Here is a 17,300-nt window from a genome sequence, read left to right on the forward strand (position 1 = left end):
AAAGTGCTTGATTTTATTCACAAATCAAGCAATAACCCTTTACCCATGTTTTGTGCCCCACGTCATGCTGAGAACACTGTCGCACTTTCTCTTAGTTGTGTGCCATATTTTTTCTGTACTGAGGCGCTGTGTCCACAAATGTGGACACTCTGAAATTCTAAGAAAGAATAAAGTTTTTGTTTCAGTCTTTTAAAGACTCGTCATTTGAAGCTTGGAGAACACAAAATTGTGCTCACATATTTTATTTGTTTCACAGATTTTTTTCGCGCCTGAAGGGGATATGCTTTAGAGACATGTACTGCGGTGTCCATTCCTTTTGGGGGGACGCCAAGATATGAGAGACAGACATTTCCTTTCCCTAAAAGCAATTTTATTTCATTCCATTTTCCTTAAGGCCCTTATGGCGCGGTTCGGGTATCCACCGAGATATGAGAGAGGCAGGCGTTTCCTTTCCTTAAAACCAATTTTCTTGTCATTTTCCTTCCCTTACCGTGCGGTTCGGGTGCCCACCGAGATATGAGTTTTCCTGGCGCACTGTTTGTCTTTTACTTCTTTTTTTATTTGCGCCGCGTGTGACATCACTCGGTTTCGCGCATGCGCATGCAGCTGTGGCAAATTTCGGCTTTGCCGGCTGACGCGAAGCGCGGCTGTGGTGCGGGTAGTGAATCTTTTCGCCGAAAAAAAATACAAGCTGGACGTTCTCAAATGGTGATGCTTTGCAGCTGTCGCACAAAGTGAAAAGAAAAAAATAGGTGCTCCAACATCTGCAGGCGGTTTGCCTCTCTTATGCACCACCCTATCACAAGTTTAGAATATTGTGCATGCACCGTGCAATGAGTGCATGCTGTGTTCATCCTGGCCCCTCTCGCCACCCCATCACAACCCCTTACTTTTGTAGACAAATCACCCACACGCCGTATGTCAACAGCTCACTGAGATGTAAAAACACAGCAGTAGCCATTGCTGGCTCTTTACGCCGGTGTTTTCAAGCAGATCGTTGTAAAAACGTGCCTCACCTGTTCTTCAACACCCGGATAGTCGTTTGGTATAGCAACACCGGCGCAATCGACGCCCACAACGCGTGTGACACTGCAGACAAAAAAAAAAACAACCTCGAAGCGTTTTTTAATTAACTGCATCTTCTTGTTTATACTGAAACACTGGCGTTCAACCATAACTTAATTGTTTAGCAACAAGAAGACAATTGTGCACTTGAATATAAGGACATTTCTTTTGACGCTTGCCTCCCTGGCGTTTGATGATAATACATTACGCTTGCGCAGTCGTGAAGTACTTTCTGAGGCCAGCCGCAGCCGAGCGACCTCTCCACCTTATATTCTTTAATGCCTCACAGTGTCGTTAGCAGCCGTGTTAGCAGATTTGACCGCGTTTTGGCGTCACTACTTAAAAAAAACACTGCGTCGAGAATGGGAATCGAACAACGGCCTTCGGCATTTGAAGCGGAGACGTTGGCACTCCATCACGAAGGGTTTGAGCATGAATAAAGGCGCATCTAGGAAATGCATGGCTTTCGTAAATGAAATAAAAGGAAAAAAAAATAAACGAACAATTAAAATAAGAAAGGAAACAATATAATGTGAAAAGTAACAAACCATAAAAACAAACAAAAAATGAAAAAAAATAAAATGTGAACATATAAATAAACAGCTCTAGCCTTGCAGCACTTTAGGGAGCCAAAGTGGCCCCTGTATTTTTCTTTCCTTACGAAGCCTCTTAGAATAACATAGTGATGGGTCGCTCAGGAGCGAGCCGGATCTTTTGAGCGGCTCTTTTTTGGAGAGCGAGTGAGCGGTGGCTCAGTAAAGTGAGCGGCGGTTCTTTTGGAGAACCGGTTCTCTCTCGTTCAGTGAGCCGTGCTGACCGTGCTAGTCTAGCCACCCTAACCGTGCCTAACCGTTCCGTCAGAGCCGGGTCTGCTCCAGGGTGCGATTTGCGCGCCATCTATTGAGCAGTGCGAGAAATCAACTGCATTCCCTTCCTTCGCAACCACCCCCTCGCCTTCAGTTGTTTCCGCGTGTGCACTGCCGCTGGCACCCGCGTTTTTAAGGCGAAAACCTCTTTTGGCTACGGCTCACTCAACGACAGAGAGCCGGCTCTCCAGAAGAACCGCCGCTCACTAACTGAACCACGTACGGCGCCACGGCTCACTCGTTCTCTAAAAAGAGCGGTTCAAAAGACAGCCGAAGGTGAGGGGTTGGATGCCACCCTTGCCAGGAAGGGCAGGAGAGCAGTTGCCTTCTCGCACCATGGCGCGGAATCGCAAATAGTGTACAAAGCTCTCTCCCCTGTCGTTATTCTATGCCCCTGTCCTTTCTTGCTGTCGCTCCCCTCTCCTCACTATCCTCTCCTTTTCTCTTCCATTTCCGCCGGCTCCATTTGCCGCGGCCGGCAACTCTTTTTTGCTTCACTTTTTTATTTTTTTATTTTTTTTTTAAATAAACCACTACCACCTGAAGACCCGGCTCCCGGCACGGCTCAGTGTGAACGAGAGAGAGAGCCGGATTCCTCTCCCCAAAAGAAGCACGGCTCACTCAAAACATCCGGCTCACTGTTGCAGATTTAAGTGAGCCGTTTTGCCCATCTCTAGAATAACATACCACATAAGAGAAGTTTATGTGTACCCTCGATCAAAAACGGACATCCGTCCCTCTACAAAAGCAAAGATACATTGCGGCGACTAGGGAACGAAAGGGTCCAAAAACAGAAACATCCAAAAACAAGCCATGAAGCAGCTTTGCGAAGATGCCATATTCTCAAACACGCAAAGCGGCGCTACTTTGTTGACAAATTTGTGAGAGCACATATCTATTTGGGCAAATGTATTATTGTGTAAGTAATAGTCTTATTCAAAGAGAACTTGTGTAGAGATCTTTTAAAACACGCGTGCTCAAATACACCTTTAAAGCATTTTCACATTTTTACAACACCTGTAAGCGTGTTTCTGTTCGCTGGCCGCAGCAGCTAAGCGGCCACGGCCAGTGTTGCCCACGCCCGTAATGCTTCCCGCCCGTTCGCACCCGGTGGTGGTGGTCAACGAACAACCTAGTCTAGTAACGTTGGTGGTGGTGGTGAAAACATTTAATCTGAAAGGACAGAGTGTGTGGGAAAGGGCATGCGGCGGGAGTCGGTGCAATGGTGCAAGCGGGCGTTTTTGTGGTTGTGCGCAAGATGGAGGCAGAGGTGATTCGTTCGTTGGTGCTGCAGTCCCTTTCACGGAGGTCCTGACTGCTGTGTACTGTGAGTGGAGTCTGCACGGGCGGCTGAGTGCAGCCGGATCTCCGGAATTAATCTTTTTGAGCGTCACAGAGGATCCTGACAGCTCCACTAAGACACTTGCGTGGCTCTGTTTCGTGGCCACCTTGGCGGAGATGTCATATATTGCCAGATTGTAACCTAAGGTAATCCCTAAGTAGAGCTGATGCAGGTGAAGACAAATTTCTTTCACTGTAAACATGTAACTGTAGTTTTGTTTGTCCAGTATGCTATATACATTATTGTTTTCTTCATTCTTCCAGGGTACGTGTTTCTGGATATAATATTGGTAATTGCCATAAGTGTGCACTAGTATCTCAGCTGGTGGCATGCAGATCTTTTTATCTGGGTTTTCAGGTTCTTTTTTTTTTCTTTACACATCCGGAGGGGTTTCCTTTCTGGCTGTAGAAACTTTAGAGCGGGCTACAGGCACAGTCTCCACACGATTTGTTCCTCAGTGGAGGAAGAATTTATTGCCAGGTAAATGGCGCGCAGTATGAGCTCTTTATTTATTTATTTTTCTTGTCTTTTATAATTTGTAGTGTTTGTGTTAATTGTGCCTGCCTTCAACATGCTTAATTGTATTTAACCCGAACTGTAGCACCTCCTTATGTAATGCCCTCGGGCCTTTAAGGATGAAATAAATGAAATGAAATCAGTTAATTGCCAAATGTGTCATGTGACAGTCATTGAAACTAGTGCAAGCAGGTCTTTTATGGTGCGTGGTTTCAGTATATAAGCCTAATGCAGAGAGACCATGCAAATATTTTGCAAGGTAACATGTAACAAATATAAAGGGAATTTCTCATGTGGTGGTTCAAAGTGCTAGTTGAGAAGTCATTCTTTTTTTTACTTCAATACAAAGACTGTTAAGGCCTATGTTATTTTATATCTTGAAAGAAAACTGTGCAGAAAGAATAGACTCTCCTGTGATTCTCCTCTTGTCCTTAATCAGTTTTTGCAGTTTTCTTTCAAGATGCACCCATCCACCCTAGGCTGTGCAGATGCGTTACTTCAATTTATTTTATGTGTGGAAGAATCTTCTCTTCATTGTATTGGTATGACTTCATACTGCGAGCATGCAGTTTGTAGATAGCAGGAGGCTAGGAAGTGCTTACTGTGGGAAGGCGTCCTAAATCTGTCTTCCTTTGCTTTGGCACCATTCTACAGTTCTTGATATTGCAGTGCTCTTAGTCAGTGTATGTTGCAGCAGACTGGGCTGTATGAGAGACTGCACATGGCCATTCAGGTGCTCTACATATAGAAGTTTTTTGGTACTGTAAAACACAAAAAGAAGTAGGGGGCACACCCTGTAGCTATACAGATTGGCCCTGATGTAGTGTGCTGCTTGGGATGCAACTCATTGAGGGTCTCTTATACCATATTGTTTTTATCAACCACACACAGCCTCATTGTGGCTGCATTTTAATCTGCTTCATTTTTCAAAACTGTTCCAGAAATTTTTTTGCATTTGATCTGAAAAAGATTCTCTGATGATCACATGCATGTGAACACTTTTATTTTGCGTAGTTTTGGTTTATTTCTTCAAAAACTAATTAGTCCCTCTAGTGTACTGAACCATGCAGGGGAGAAAAACTCAGTATTCAAAATTTCTTACCTCCAGGACCTGATTGGCTGCAGAAACAGTTACAGAGTAACTGATGGTAGCAGTGATCCTTAAGTTTTGTGCCATAACTACCTCCACAAGCTGTGGCACACTCGGTGACCAAAAGCTGTCTTTCCATTTCCTGAAACAATTCAATTTCTACTGTCATGCATTCACACCAACTATTTCTGCTGGAAGCTTCATTGACCATGGTGCCATACATTTAGTGCAGATGTAAGCCTCCACTTTATCAGGACGCTCACATTTCATAACAAATCAGTGTTAGGAAAAACCCATTTTGATCGCTTAATAATAGTAGTTCTAGCTTTTTTGGAGTTCTGGTATTCTTTTTAATTCTCTAAGCAAACTTGTGAGCCCCCTTAGTGGCCGGTACCTGCGTCAGCGGGTCCGAGTCGGCCAGTACAGCCTCCCACCACTGCAGAGAAGGGACTCGTAGTAGGAGGTCCGCTGGTGGCGCCGCCTTTTTGCAGCTCCATAGAATGTGATCATATCCGGCTGTCATGCCGCATTCTTTGCAAGTTGGATTGTATTGCGCTGGGTGCATGAGTGCTAGTTTCTACGGGCTAAAGAAGGCTCGCGTCTGGTGCCAATGCCACATTACCTCCTGCCTTTTGTCGAGCTTCCTCTCCGGTAGCAGATATATCCTCCTTTCCAGTTTAAAATGATTAGTGTCGTCAAAGGATATACTAAAGGCATCTCTCGTGAAATTCGAGGACTCAGCCCAGCTCATTGCTCGGCAGACATAACCTCGAGCTGTACTGTGAGCCAACTCGTTTCTCCTGTTCCCCGAGTGTGCTGCCTCAGTGGTTATGGTGCTCGGCTGCTGACCCGAAAGACACGGGTTCCATCCCAGCAATGGCAGTCAAATTTCGATGGAGGTGAAATCCTAGAGGCCCGAGTACAGTCCATTGTCAGTGCACATTAAGGAACCCCAGGTGGTCGAACTTCCCGAAGCCCTTCAGTATTGTGTCCCTCATAGCCGTAACGAAAGTCGTGGTAGAGCTGGCTTGAGTGACTGCACTACAGTGCAGCCATCTAATCCACTTTCCTTTGTGATCCAGGCGACCTTCCTTGCGTTTGCCAGCCTGCTGCTGCCGACTTTGGCATGCTTGTCAGGCTGGGCATTATCGGTGGGCGCAGTGCCGTTGCGCTGGAAACTGCAGCGGCTTTTGCCACCTGCCGCCCGTCAGCTGCTCGTCCCCGCTGAACGTGCCACCAGAGGAGCTACGCTCACCGGATATCATCGCTGCATCACTGGCCACACAGGAGCTCTGCAGTGTGGTTTAGGTGCTTATAGTAGTCTTGAATTAACAGAAAACATTGGGTAAATCTGCCCATTTGTACTCGCTTTAAAACAAATGCATAGCTTCAACGTTCATTTCAGCAACTTTGCTGATGCCACTGGCACCTGTGAGAAAAGCCATTCTAAGGCTGTACTAGTAAGCATAAGTGAAGGTTATCAGTTGTATGAGCTGTATGCAGAGCTGATTGTATGAGCTGATTGCAGAGTTTTGCTTGCACTGGTTTTCCTTCTGATGTTTTTGTGTTTCTGAAAGAGGGTAGCATTATGTGCACTTCAAATAAAAAAAAGCTTGCCCCCATTGCTGATCCTGAAAGTAACTTTACAATTCCAGACTATGTAATGGGCTGTAAGACTATGTTAGATTATCTTTTTTTTACAATTCATCGCCTTATTTGTTGCCCACGAAGAAATAAGCTACTAGATCTTCTATCAACGTTTACTCTGAGGATGCCTGAAAATTATCGTTTAATCATGAAGGGGCCCATGTTGTCAACCAGACTTGTAGTTGTAGTTTGCAGAACTCATAGTGGCCATTCCCCGCATTTAACCATTGTGCATTTGTCTATCTGTTTGTCTGAGGCCAGCTTTGTGGCAGTCTGCTCACCTGCCAACACAGGAAATGCCTCAGTCCTTGATTAAAATGGTTCAGTATTTCGTTGTTTCTTTTTGGGTGTTGCCTTTTTGAGAGAAGTGTAAACGAGAAGCTTCATTTGTCCAGGAAGCTGCCCTATTTGCCAGTGACAATGCCCACAATGTGTCCATCCTTCCTGTTGCCACCCCTAATTGCATGCAGATATGACCACTGTTTCTTCGCAACTTCTATAGCCCCAGACAGTGCTTCTGTCAAAGAAGCACATCTAACTAAAGTTCACTTTGCTGATCCACTCACTGCCTTGAATGGGGCCTTTGTTCACGTTGCAAGCTTCACATATGGCCTGTCCTACTGTGGAAAAACACTCCAAAGCAGTACAAATGAATTCTATGGTGCTATTCCTATTGGACCACGAAAAGCTGTCGAACATCCAACGGATGCCTGGCAACGAATGTCTGAACATCCGCTGGACATCTGTAGAGGTCCGCAAATGTCCAACAGATATACAGTCGTGAGCAAAAGTGGAGAGATCGGCGCTTCGGCGGCGGGAGCAGTTGCGGGGCCGCCCCACGGCGCTGCTATCTCGCCGCGCTCGCTCGCTGCGAGATTGCCTCGAGTGACGACAAACTTCCCCCTCGCTCTCGCGCGGGTGTTTATCACGACTGATAAATTCCTAGTGCGGATTTCGGCTACTCTGCTGGTGAACGGTCGCGTCGACGAGGAGTGTGAAAAGGAAAGTGTGTAGTTCCCGAAGGGAAAGTAGCCGAAATCCGCACTAGGAATTTATCAGTCGTGATAAACACCCGCGCGAGAGCGAGGGGGAAGTTTGTCGTCACTCGAGGCAATCTCGCAGCGAGCGAGCGCGGCGAGATAGCAGCGCCGTGGGGCGGCCCCGCAACTGCTCCCGCCACCGAAGCGCCGATCTCTCCACTTTTGCTCACGACTGTACATCGGTTGCCGATGGATGTCCGGCGCAAACAAAATGGTAGTCCAGTGAGAGTCCCATGGACGCCAAAATCAGATATTCAGATGTCTGGAAACTGATGTTCCTTTTTTGAACAGCCACAAGATGTCCCGTGGAAAATTGTCGTTTGAGCAAGGGACATTCAGAGGACATCAAAACCCGGTCGTCGCATGCAGGACGTTCGAACACTACCCCCCGGACCAAACTTTCTGACTGGCAGATGTCTACAGGACATTTCCTTTTGATCAAAAGAGGGATATTGATGCAGTCTGTAGTGTTTCAGCAATACTTACTGTATTGGCTTACTGTATTGTTTCCGCATGGCAGATGTGGAAACATGGCATGTTTCCGCATCTGCTGTCTGCTGGAAGAGTGCCAGTGGCATTCAACAATGCACAAACTGACAGCTGGTGGGATGCGAGTCATTGAGTTTACACACTCAGAAATGACCTTTCTTGACCAAGGGGCCAACAGTTAGTATTGCTGAAACATTACAGACTGCATCAATACGCCTCTTTTGATAAAAAAAATGTCCTGAACGTGTCACTGACACACAACAAACCATGGCACTCTGGAAAATTGTCTCGATCTGAACATAAAAAACTGGCTTCCTTGTACAGCAGGAGTTAAACATGCAGTAACTGTAGTGAGGAAGCCAGTCGTCCTTCTGCGGTACAGCAGCTTTCATGCACACTGGCATCAACATATACTAAGCAAAAATTGACAGTTCATTTCATACTACAAATTTGTTGTCTTACACATGACTGCACACTGTATCAAGTTGAAAAGTAGCAACATAAAAAAAATGCATTGAGAAATGCCAAATGATGAGTGCATAAATGCGTGCATGCTTTACTATTACATAGTTTTTAGTGAAACGAGTATTCAAAATTGCACTTTATTTCGAAGTATCCCAGCAAAGAACACTGCAACTGCAGTCCCAGTTAAACGATAAAGATATTGCCACTAATGACCAGTAAACTACCATTAAGGAAAAGGCACAAAGTATTTCACAATTCAAACATGAAGACATGATGGCCATGCGAATACTTGCAAGGCACAGTACATAAGAAACGTACGTTCATAAGAATGCAAAACTGGCACCAAAAAAATACAAGAGCATGGCTTCCAGGCTTGCTGAATACAAAAATTGCACTCTGACTAGTGGAACCAAGACAAGATTAGGTGAACTGCTTACATAGTACCCATAATATATGATCCACAAAAAGTAAAAACAGGATATCGTTTAAAACAAATGACTAGTATCATCGACCAAGTGTACAATAAAGGCTTTGATATTGAAGGAACACTAGATGCACCTGCAACAAGTTTACTGGTAAGCAACAAGCAGTAAAACTAAAACAAACTTGAATATGCATTAAAAACTAGAATAACAAATATGACTAGTATTTCGTTAATTACAGAAACGCCACAGCTGGTTGAGCGGCTATGAAAAGTTGACTGGTTGTGCTCAACACCCAGCACAAACCATGCAGTACATATATACTTGGATATTATTTGGTAATGTCTTGCAAACGGTGCCAAAAATCAAATGCACTTTAGAAATAAAATACCAAAATAACAGACAATATCACTGCAGAATTATGGTACAGCCGTTCAAAGATGGCCATTACAACTTCAAAATAAAAAAAATCTCCCCGATAATCTCAAACAATGTATCAAGAAACACATGAAACATGACTTGAAAGATCTTACAGCAAAGCATGATGTACATGAACCATAAGCGAACGGCCGAGTACTATGTGGATAACCATTTCAACATAAAAAAAAATCAGTCCCCTAAAACTTGAGAAAGAAAAAAGGTGCATCAAACAGTGTGTGTGAAATTTAACCAGCAAAGTGCACAAAAGCAAAATCACCAAGCTTTCATTTGTTTTTACCACTGATGACAGTGCCTGGTGCATGAAAAATGATGGAAGGGTGGCATTCTCTGAGAGTTCTGTGCACTGTGGTGTCAGCGGTAGATGGTAGAAGTCACGTGCACTCAAAAAAAAAAAACATGAGCCTTTTGCTGCTCTGTCATATGTTCCAAGCGCACTTATCTTGTGGTGGCTCTGAGTAGCATGAGATGACAAAGCAGTGAATGAGTCACTGCCTGTGACTGCAAGCGACTGGCAGCAGTTTTGCATACAAACCATAGATGCCTGAGCTCACAAGAAGACACTCCAAGTGGAAGACAGCACTCTAGAGAATCATCTGAGGCACCCTTAGGCACCTCCAGCTTTGTCATTTATGATGCCCTGCACATCATCCCTACCAATAATTAGAACCTGAATATTTGGCATCTGTACCTCTCTAGTTTGACACTAAAAAAAGGCAAAAATATAGGGTTGTCTGAAGCATCAGCAAGAAGCACAGGTGAATAACAAAGCACATCAGTTCGTGTGGTGTGCAGACACAATACTGTTAATCATGAAGGTTTATGTGCAGCTCCTGTGAAAGATCCAGACTTCAGTGGCTGACTGTTGTGACATTTCATTGCCCTTGCCCAAAGGTGGCACCGGCTACTATGGGTTACAATGGGACTGCTATGGCTCACATTTCAGTTGCCATCTGCAAAACAAAATAAGTGAATAATATTCTGTTAATGCACAGTTAGCATAAGAAGTGTACTTTTAGGAAAGAAAAAGTACCAGAAAAAGAATGCAACAAAGAAACAACATGCTTCTCTCCTTGCTTGTAAAGGAGTAAAAGAATTGAGTGCAGCACAGTTGCTTTTGCACGGAGCCAACTGACATCTGCGCATTTGCATGCAGAATCGCTTCCGCGCACACAGAAGAGATTCATTGTAGCAGAAGGAGGATCATGCTGTGCTAAAACTGTATTTCAAAATCTCATCCTGTGGGTAGAATAAAATAATCCGGCAACAACCGAATATAATGCAGTGGCGGCACGAAGCGCGCCGCCACTGCATTCAAGCCGGTCACATTCTCGGAAGCCTTGATTCCAGTGTCATATTAACATAAAGTCTCGTGTGTTGTTCGTGCTCAACATGACGCCGCCTGCGAGGCGAAGAAGTTACGATGCAAAACTCAAGTTCCGTGTCGTTGAATATGCGCTGGAAAGCAGGAACCAGGCAGCAGGGAGACAGTTGAACTTGAGTGAAGAAACTATCCATTGGCGCAAGCCCGCAAGAATGATCCGGTCGATGAAGCCAACAAAAAGGCAGGCCTCAGGAAGGATTAAGGCACGCGTGTCAGAGCTCGGAAATCATCTGCGCATGGCAGCTGCTGCACGTGTGTATTTTCACCCTAGTCACTGACGAAGTGATCCTCAGCACATTATTATAACGCTTACCAATTTTGCTGACACCACATTCCGTGGGATCACGGAGGATGCACTCCACCACCATGCCCTGCAACTCGGCAGCTACTCATCCTTTTCGGTGCGGACGTCATGAGTTTGAGCTGGCAGGCGGGAAGAATTTTAGATAGTTTTCTCGGCGATAAATGTATCTTTTCCTCCTGGACACAGTGCACAGCCAGAAAGAGCCACGAAATCAATTTTCACTCCGAAGAATAATTGGCTGCTGCCCTCAGTGTACCTTTAGGTTGGCTTTCCTACGTTGGACTTATCTCACTCTGCAGCCTATGCTACGTTGAAAATCACATTCAGCAGCTGTCAGCCGACGACTGCAGAGTTCTTGGAATGTGAACAGTCGTAGCAGCAGAAAATTTTATCATGCCATAAGGCAACATCACGAGTCTCATGTACCTCTAGGCACTTCAAATGCACCATTCATGTACCACGGCATTAATTTAAAGTCTTCCTGATTACAATAACGCACTACGAGCTTCCAAGATTGTCCAATTCCCACCTCACGGCCCGCCACTATGTCCAGAGGCAGGCCGTAACCGCAGTGTTTCTCATCACGATTCACTGCAATGAATGAGTTGCTCCATACATTTTTGGTCAGGAACCGAAGTGTCCATATTACCATCAACGAGGCACGACTGTACATACGAGCCAGTAAGAATGCTATTTTATGAGACTATGCATGGGAGGGGGATTGTAAATTTTGAAGACTCACACAACATTTCCCTGGCAGAGAATAAAAGGAACCAAGTATTAGGAATGTGCCAAGGCATCATTCATGCCCATGCATACCCACAGAGCTAGTTATTCTTGAAGAATGCTCAAGCAATCTATATATAAATATATATATATATATATATATATATATATATATATATATATATATATATATATATATCTACACACACACAACTGTAAGCACACTTTTTCCAGCAACTTTATAAGCTTCAAAGCTTTTAACAGAAGCTGCCACTGCAGAACTGTAGTGGAGCAATGCACAAGGATAGCTTCCTTCTTTTTGATCTCAAAAGTGGAGGCTGACACCTTAAAGTATAAGCAGGCTGTAATGAAAATTGGGGCTGGGTTTGATCTGTCAACCAAATTATGGCTGCCACTGATTATGATTTGCTCAAAATACACACCTTCAGATGGGCAGGCAGAAGACTTCTTCCGTCTTTGACTTCCGGAAAGCCTTCCAGGCGCGTGTCTCGGCAATGATTTTATTGAATCCTCGACGTTGGCCATACTGCCTTGTGGAAACTCTCCTGCAGCAGCTAAAAATAAAAAGTACAAGCTGTTAAAATTTTGTCTTTAAACTGTGTGATAGTATTTCACCACACACTAGAGCACTGCTAGTGAGAAATTACATTAGCAAAAAAAAACTCTTTTTAAGAGAGAATACACATATTATAATAAAGTTTAGAATATACAGTTGGCGGATCTTAAACATTAATGCTATAAGAATTTGTTATCAAAGTAACTCAAACAACTAAACCCACACATAACAGCACAAGATACCTCCAATACAACTGCCCTCACACAGCTAAGTTTGACACCATACAATCAATATAATTAAGCCCTTTGTTTTAGGAGTAAAACCCTAGTTTAACAAATTCTTGCCCTGTTAGCACATTTCTCGAAAGTCAGGTTAAAGCCCACTTCTACTCAAAAACACGCCTTGAAGTGGAGGTAGTTTTCCGGTGCACAAAGCTAAAGACCTGCATGAAAATTAGCAGATATCTTGCGCTCAACCCAGAGTAGAGACTTTCAGTTCGCCGACATTTTAAACCTATTTAGCGCTTGCTTTTCATGATGCGACTTAAACTGAGGATAAGTTCTGAAACTATGCTTCCAAAGCGAGAGACCAATACAGGGGTGTTTAACACGACTTACTCGAATGATTGTATCGAGCTTTACCTCAGTCAATGACACACTGCTCGAAGACTCTTCATCGAAGACTCTGCTTCCAAAATGGCCACTATGATTTTGAATGAGTGTTTTCAGAAGACTGTAATGCATGCAGGAAATAATTGTAATAAGCGAGATAAAAAGCAAAATGCTGATTTGATAAACATTTTTTCGGTGTGACATGCCAGTCATATTGTTTATGAAATAACGATAAAAACGAAACCATTTTATATCACAAAAAAAACGAGCGCTTGTAGTAATTTGCCATTCAATAAAAAAATGACCTATAGAGAAGAAGTAGAAAATGTTTTGCTGAATAACCCGATTTGAACTTTAAAGATATAGTCCGATTTTTACCCCCTGAATTTCAACAGCTGACAAGGGAAGGAAGGAGACCAGGATTACAAAAGAAATCAACCATCTGCAGAATAAACGTAAATTTTCTCAATTACTCAAAATGTCTTAAGCATACAACACGAAACTTCTAAAAAATTCACCTGGATCACCTGGCACCCTTGTTAGTGAGTGGACCCTGCCACCGGAGTCATTACCTAAGATCAGCTCAGCCATGTGATCAGTGTGATGGTTTAGACGTAACCACAAGCTTTAGGCTTGCGGGTAGTTCTTGAGTGCTAATGCTATGTATTAGTGAACTGCTTCGTAAGCATCAGGACCGAGTTTAGGCAATGATATGAATGAATGAATCAGGTCATGGGCACAGGTGGTCAGCACGGTGAATTGAACCAGTATACTGTGGCCGCCAATAGTAGCGCGCGCGGTACACGTACCGTCGACAGCAGGCGTGCCACCATCTGCGACACGCACACGGGACATTGCAGGCGTGAGGACTTTGCGTAGGCGACGGCGCGGAGGGCAGCACTCATCACTGATATTTGAGCACCGATGTCAATCAGGGCGCGCACAGGAACACGGTCGATAAAGACGTCCAGGAGATTTGGTCGAGAGGTCGAGAGAGGATTTGTGGTCTGGGTCGTTGATGCTGCGTCACCTCCGGGAGCTGCATCATTTAGTTTTCCAAATGGGAGCGGCTGGTTGAAGGCGACTGTGGGGAGCGAGAGCGGCGGCCCTGCGGCGACGGAGAGCGAGAGAATCGGTGTGGAGGGGGAACGGCGGCTTCAGATGGTTCGGACGGGGCTCGGGGCGAGAAGGTGCGGGTCGAGGTAGAACTGTAGAAGGAGGGGCAGACGTTGCGGGCTGGTGAAGACCATGGACTGCGGCAATGTCGGGCGATGTGGCCAATGCGAGAACACCGGAAGCAGATGGGGCGGTCGTCTGCCGTACGCCACTCATTTGGATTGCGATACGCTGCGGAGAATAATAGGTGCGACGATAAACAGAGATAGGTGGCTGGGGGGTGTCCGGGCTTCTGATGGTGCACACAGCCGGAGGAAGGTTCAGGTTAGCGAGTTCCTGACGCACGACGGCCTGAATCAGCGACATGGTGGGTAGAGAGTTATCAGGCGCGGTCGGACGAGGCAGAACAGGCGCAAGGGCTTCCAGTTCGCGGCGAACGATGCGGGTCACAGTGCCGGCAACGGGGTCATCATCGGAAGAGGCGCGGGACGGTAATCGGTGTTCCTCACAGGAAGAAGTAGCGGCAGTATTAGGGAGCCGAGAGAACTGCTGTGGAATTCGGCGGCTTTTAACCTGTTCGAAATGTCGGCATTCTTTTATGATTGTGTCCACGGTGGTGCAGTCTTTGCAAACCAGTAAGTTAAAAGCATCATCCGCAATCCCTTTCAGAATATGGCTCACTGTCGGACTCGGTCATGGCGGCGTCGACCTTGTGGCAAAGCGCCAAGACATCTTGGATATATGCCACATAGCTTTCGGTTGACGACTGGGCGCGCGACGCGAGCTGCTTCTTCGCGGAGAGCTTCCGGTCATCGGGTCTGTCAAACAAAGTACGGAGCTTTTCTTTAAAAGTGTCCCAGCTCGTCAGTTCTTCTTCGTGGGTTTCGTACCAGACCCGGGCCGTGCCACTAAGATAGAAGATCGCATTCGCTAGCATCACGGTGGGATCCCACCGGTTATAGGTGCTCACTCGCTCATATAGGCTGAGCCAGTCGTCGACATCGGTGCCGTCGTTCCCAGAAAAGGTACCAGGGTCACGGGGAGGAGCCATGACCACGAAGGGAGCAGAGGGAGTGGTTCGTGACTCGCCGGGTGGAGCCATGATGGTAGTAGCCCCGGCCTGACGACCGCTTCGGAGCTGCGTGGCGTGGAGATCGTTCACCCGGCACCTCCACCAAAGATGTTACGTGGCCCGAAGTCTATGTCGGCACAAGGACAACCGGAGCACAGGGTACAGATCACAGCTAGCCCCGAGCGGCAAGCGCGCACACACCGGGCACTTCCTCTGCGTCGTCTTCACGGAGATTATCCGTTGCAATATTGAAGGCAGGGTTCACCTTGGGTATGCATAAAAAGGCAGGAATGAAAGGAAGCAAGATAATTATGCCAGCCACGTTTTCCAGCGCCGTATAACAGCCCTGTCAAGAATATGGCTGGATGGAGCCTGCCCAGTAATTAAAAAGCACACCACACTACGCAAAGCCAATGAAGAAACCACGCATGAGACTGCTGAACTGGGTTAAACAGCTGTTTTTAAAGATGTATAAACCTTTGTTCCATTGTCCTCAGCGATGGCCTTTGGTTTTCAGTTATTCAAAGCCTGTGTGAGTAGCAGCTATGACACAATTTTGTTGAAACCTTATGTACAGCAACATGACAGTTCCAACATTTGGCTATAACTTTTGCTTGTCCACTTGTTTGCATGCATGGTAATGCAACCCAAATGAACTGCTTTACCACACATGTCACAAAACCATGTAACTTGCCAAATCAACACTGTGGTAATAAGGCATGCCATGCAGGAGAGCCCAGAATTATTTCAGTCACTCGGGGAGTTTATCAACTAAGCAGCTCACCGATCAGCACATGCGTGCTAAGCAAACTGAATGAGATGTGAGGAAGTAAAGGACAGGTAACCCAGCAACCCGATACTTATGTCCTTCCCCAAGACCCTCACAAACCTTACAAAGAGGAATGAAAACTCTATTCAGGATTCTGCAGGGCAAAGTATCAATGACAACTCAAAACAATCACATGACTACATACGAAATGTTTTTCTGAGAGCCTCCACGGCCCTTATCACTCAGGTCTACCAGCATAACTCTTTATTTGGCCATAAGTTGAACAGAGATTAACTCAACACCAGTTATTCTATAGCAAGTTCCTCATATAGTTATCACTGCAACAGGCAAGCACTGAATTGGTTTGCAAAAATCCATTTCATGCTCATGTGTGCGGCAGAAAAAATTTGTAAATAAAAGGGGAGAAATGTCTTTTTTTTCCAAGTTTCATTCTTGCAATGAGGAGAGAGGTACAGGCGCGGACAAAAGTGAACGGAGCACGCAACTGTCTTCGAATATTTTTCACGCGTCCCCTAATTGAAATTTCGAGCAGTGGTGCACACATGCTGGTAGGTTTCTCGTAGACAAACAACGCTTCTTCATTACCAATGGAGAAAGCGTGATTGCACTTCGAACACAATACCGTGCTCCGTTTACTTATGGCCGCGCCTGTACAACATTTGCTGCTGCTACAGGCAACCGAAATTCAATTTTCTGCAACTGGCTCTCCGTTCCCGCTGAAGTTTTTAAGCAAGCAGTAGCCTTTGGCTTACCTATAATAACACTGGATGTCTTCAAGGCTGAAAGGTTCAGCTTGTTTTCCTCCCAGCCCAAGAGAACTTTGCTGCCAGCTGATCGCTTGTATGCCAGCATGCGCTTAGCAGCGACATTTGAATTTCTCCACCCAAGCTGCACAAGTTCTCGCACCTGCAAAGAAAGCATGCGCGGTTTATATGGCATGCATCTCCAGTACATGAAGAGGAACAGATCATTTTGCAGAATATTTTACTTTTCGATAAGTGTATGGGCGCAAAAGGAAACAAATCTGCTGAAAAGTGTGTACCACATACAAGAAAACAACAGCCCCCAGGAGTGACAGCACTTTTTGCAGTAGTGTTAGCGAAGGAGTGCTGATGCATCAGCACTCCTTCGCTAACACTACTGCAAAAAGAGCTGTCACTCCTGCGGGCTGATAATCTCTGCTGATTTCTAGTGTGCTTCTGTTGCTGTTGTCACATTTATGATTTTTTTGCACTTTGCATATCTTTCCACTCTGCCAACATCTATGTATGTATACTTGTATGATCAGCAATAAACCCTCCGTTGTTAGTCACCGCTGTGTCATCCGTTTCATTGTATTT

At 45.4% G+C, this 17,300-nt stretch overlaps 1 protein-coding gene and 1 long non-coding RNA gene across 4 annotated transcripts in view; one reads left to right on the forward strand and one right to left on the reverse strand.

The window, feature by feature from the left end:
• Positions 1-2,996: 2,996 nt before the first annotated feature.
• On the forward strand, positions 2,997-6,868 carry LOC149326145 (uncharacterized). The gene is made up of 2 exons (XR_016286383.1): positions 2,997-3,258; positions 5,962-6,868. It is a non-coding gene; the product is annotated as an uncharacterized LOC149326145 (long non-coding RNA).
• A 1,773-nt stretch (positions 6,869-8,641) lies between these two features.
• The window catches only part of LOC149326146 (uncharacterized), a 28,442-nt gene continuing 19,783 nt past the window's right edge, over positions 8,642-17,300 (reverse strand). Inside the window, exons 9-11 of one of the 3 annotated variants that reach the window (XM_089563766.1) lie at positions 16,713-16,866; positions 12,238-12,369; positions 8,642-10,333 (exon numbers count right to left, since the gene is read on the reverse strand). In XM_089563766.1, coding sequence (XP_089419892.1) covers positions 10,323-10,333; positions 12,238-12,369; positions 16,713-16,866 — 297 coding nt within the window. In that variant the 3' untranslated portion in view covers positions 8,642-10,322. Of the gene's footprint in view, positions 10,334-12,234; positions 12,370-13,791; positions 16,867-17,300 lie in introns of those variants that run through there. The other 2 variants (XR_016286365.1, XR_016286364.1) reach the window with 2 other exon arrangements.

The sequence above is a fragment of the Amblyomma mixtum genome, chromosome 10, assembly GCF_055824585.1.
Source record: "Amblyomma mixtum isolate Tamu chromosome 10, ASM5582458v1, whole genome shotgun sequence".
NCBI lineage: Eukaryota > Metazoa > Arthropoda > Arachnida > Ixodida > Ixodidae > Amblyomma > Amblyomma mixtum.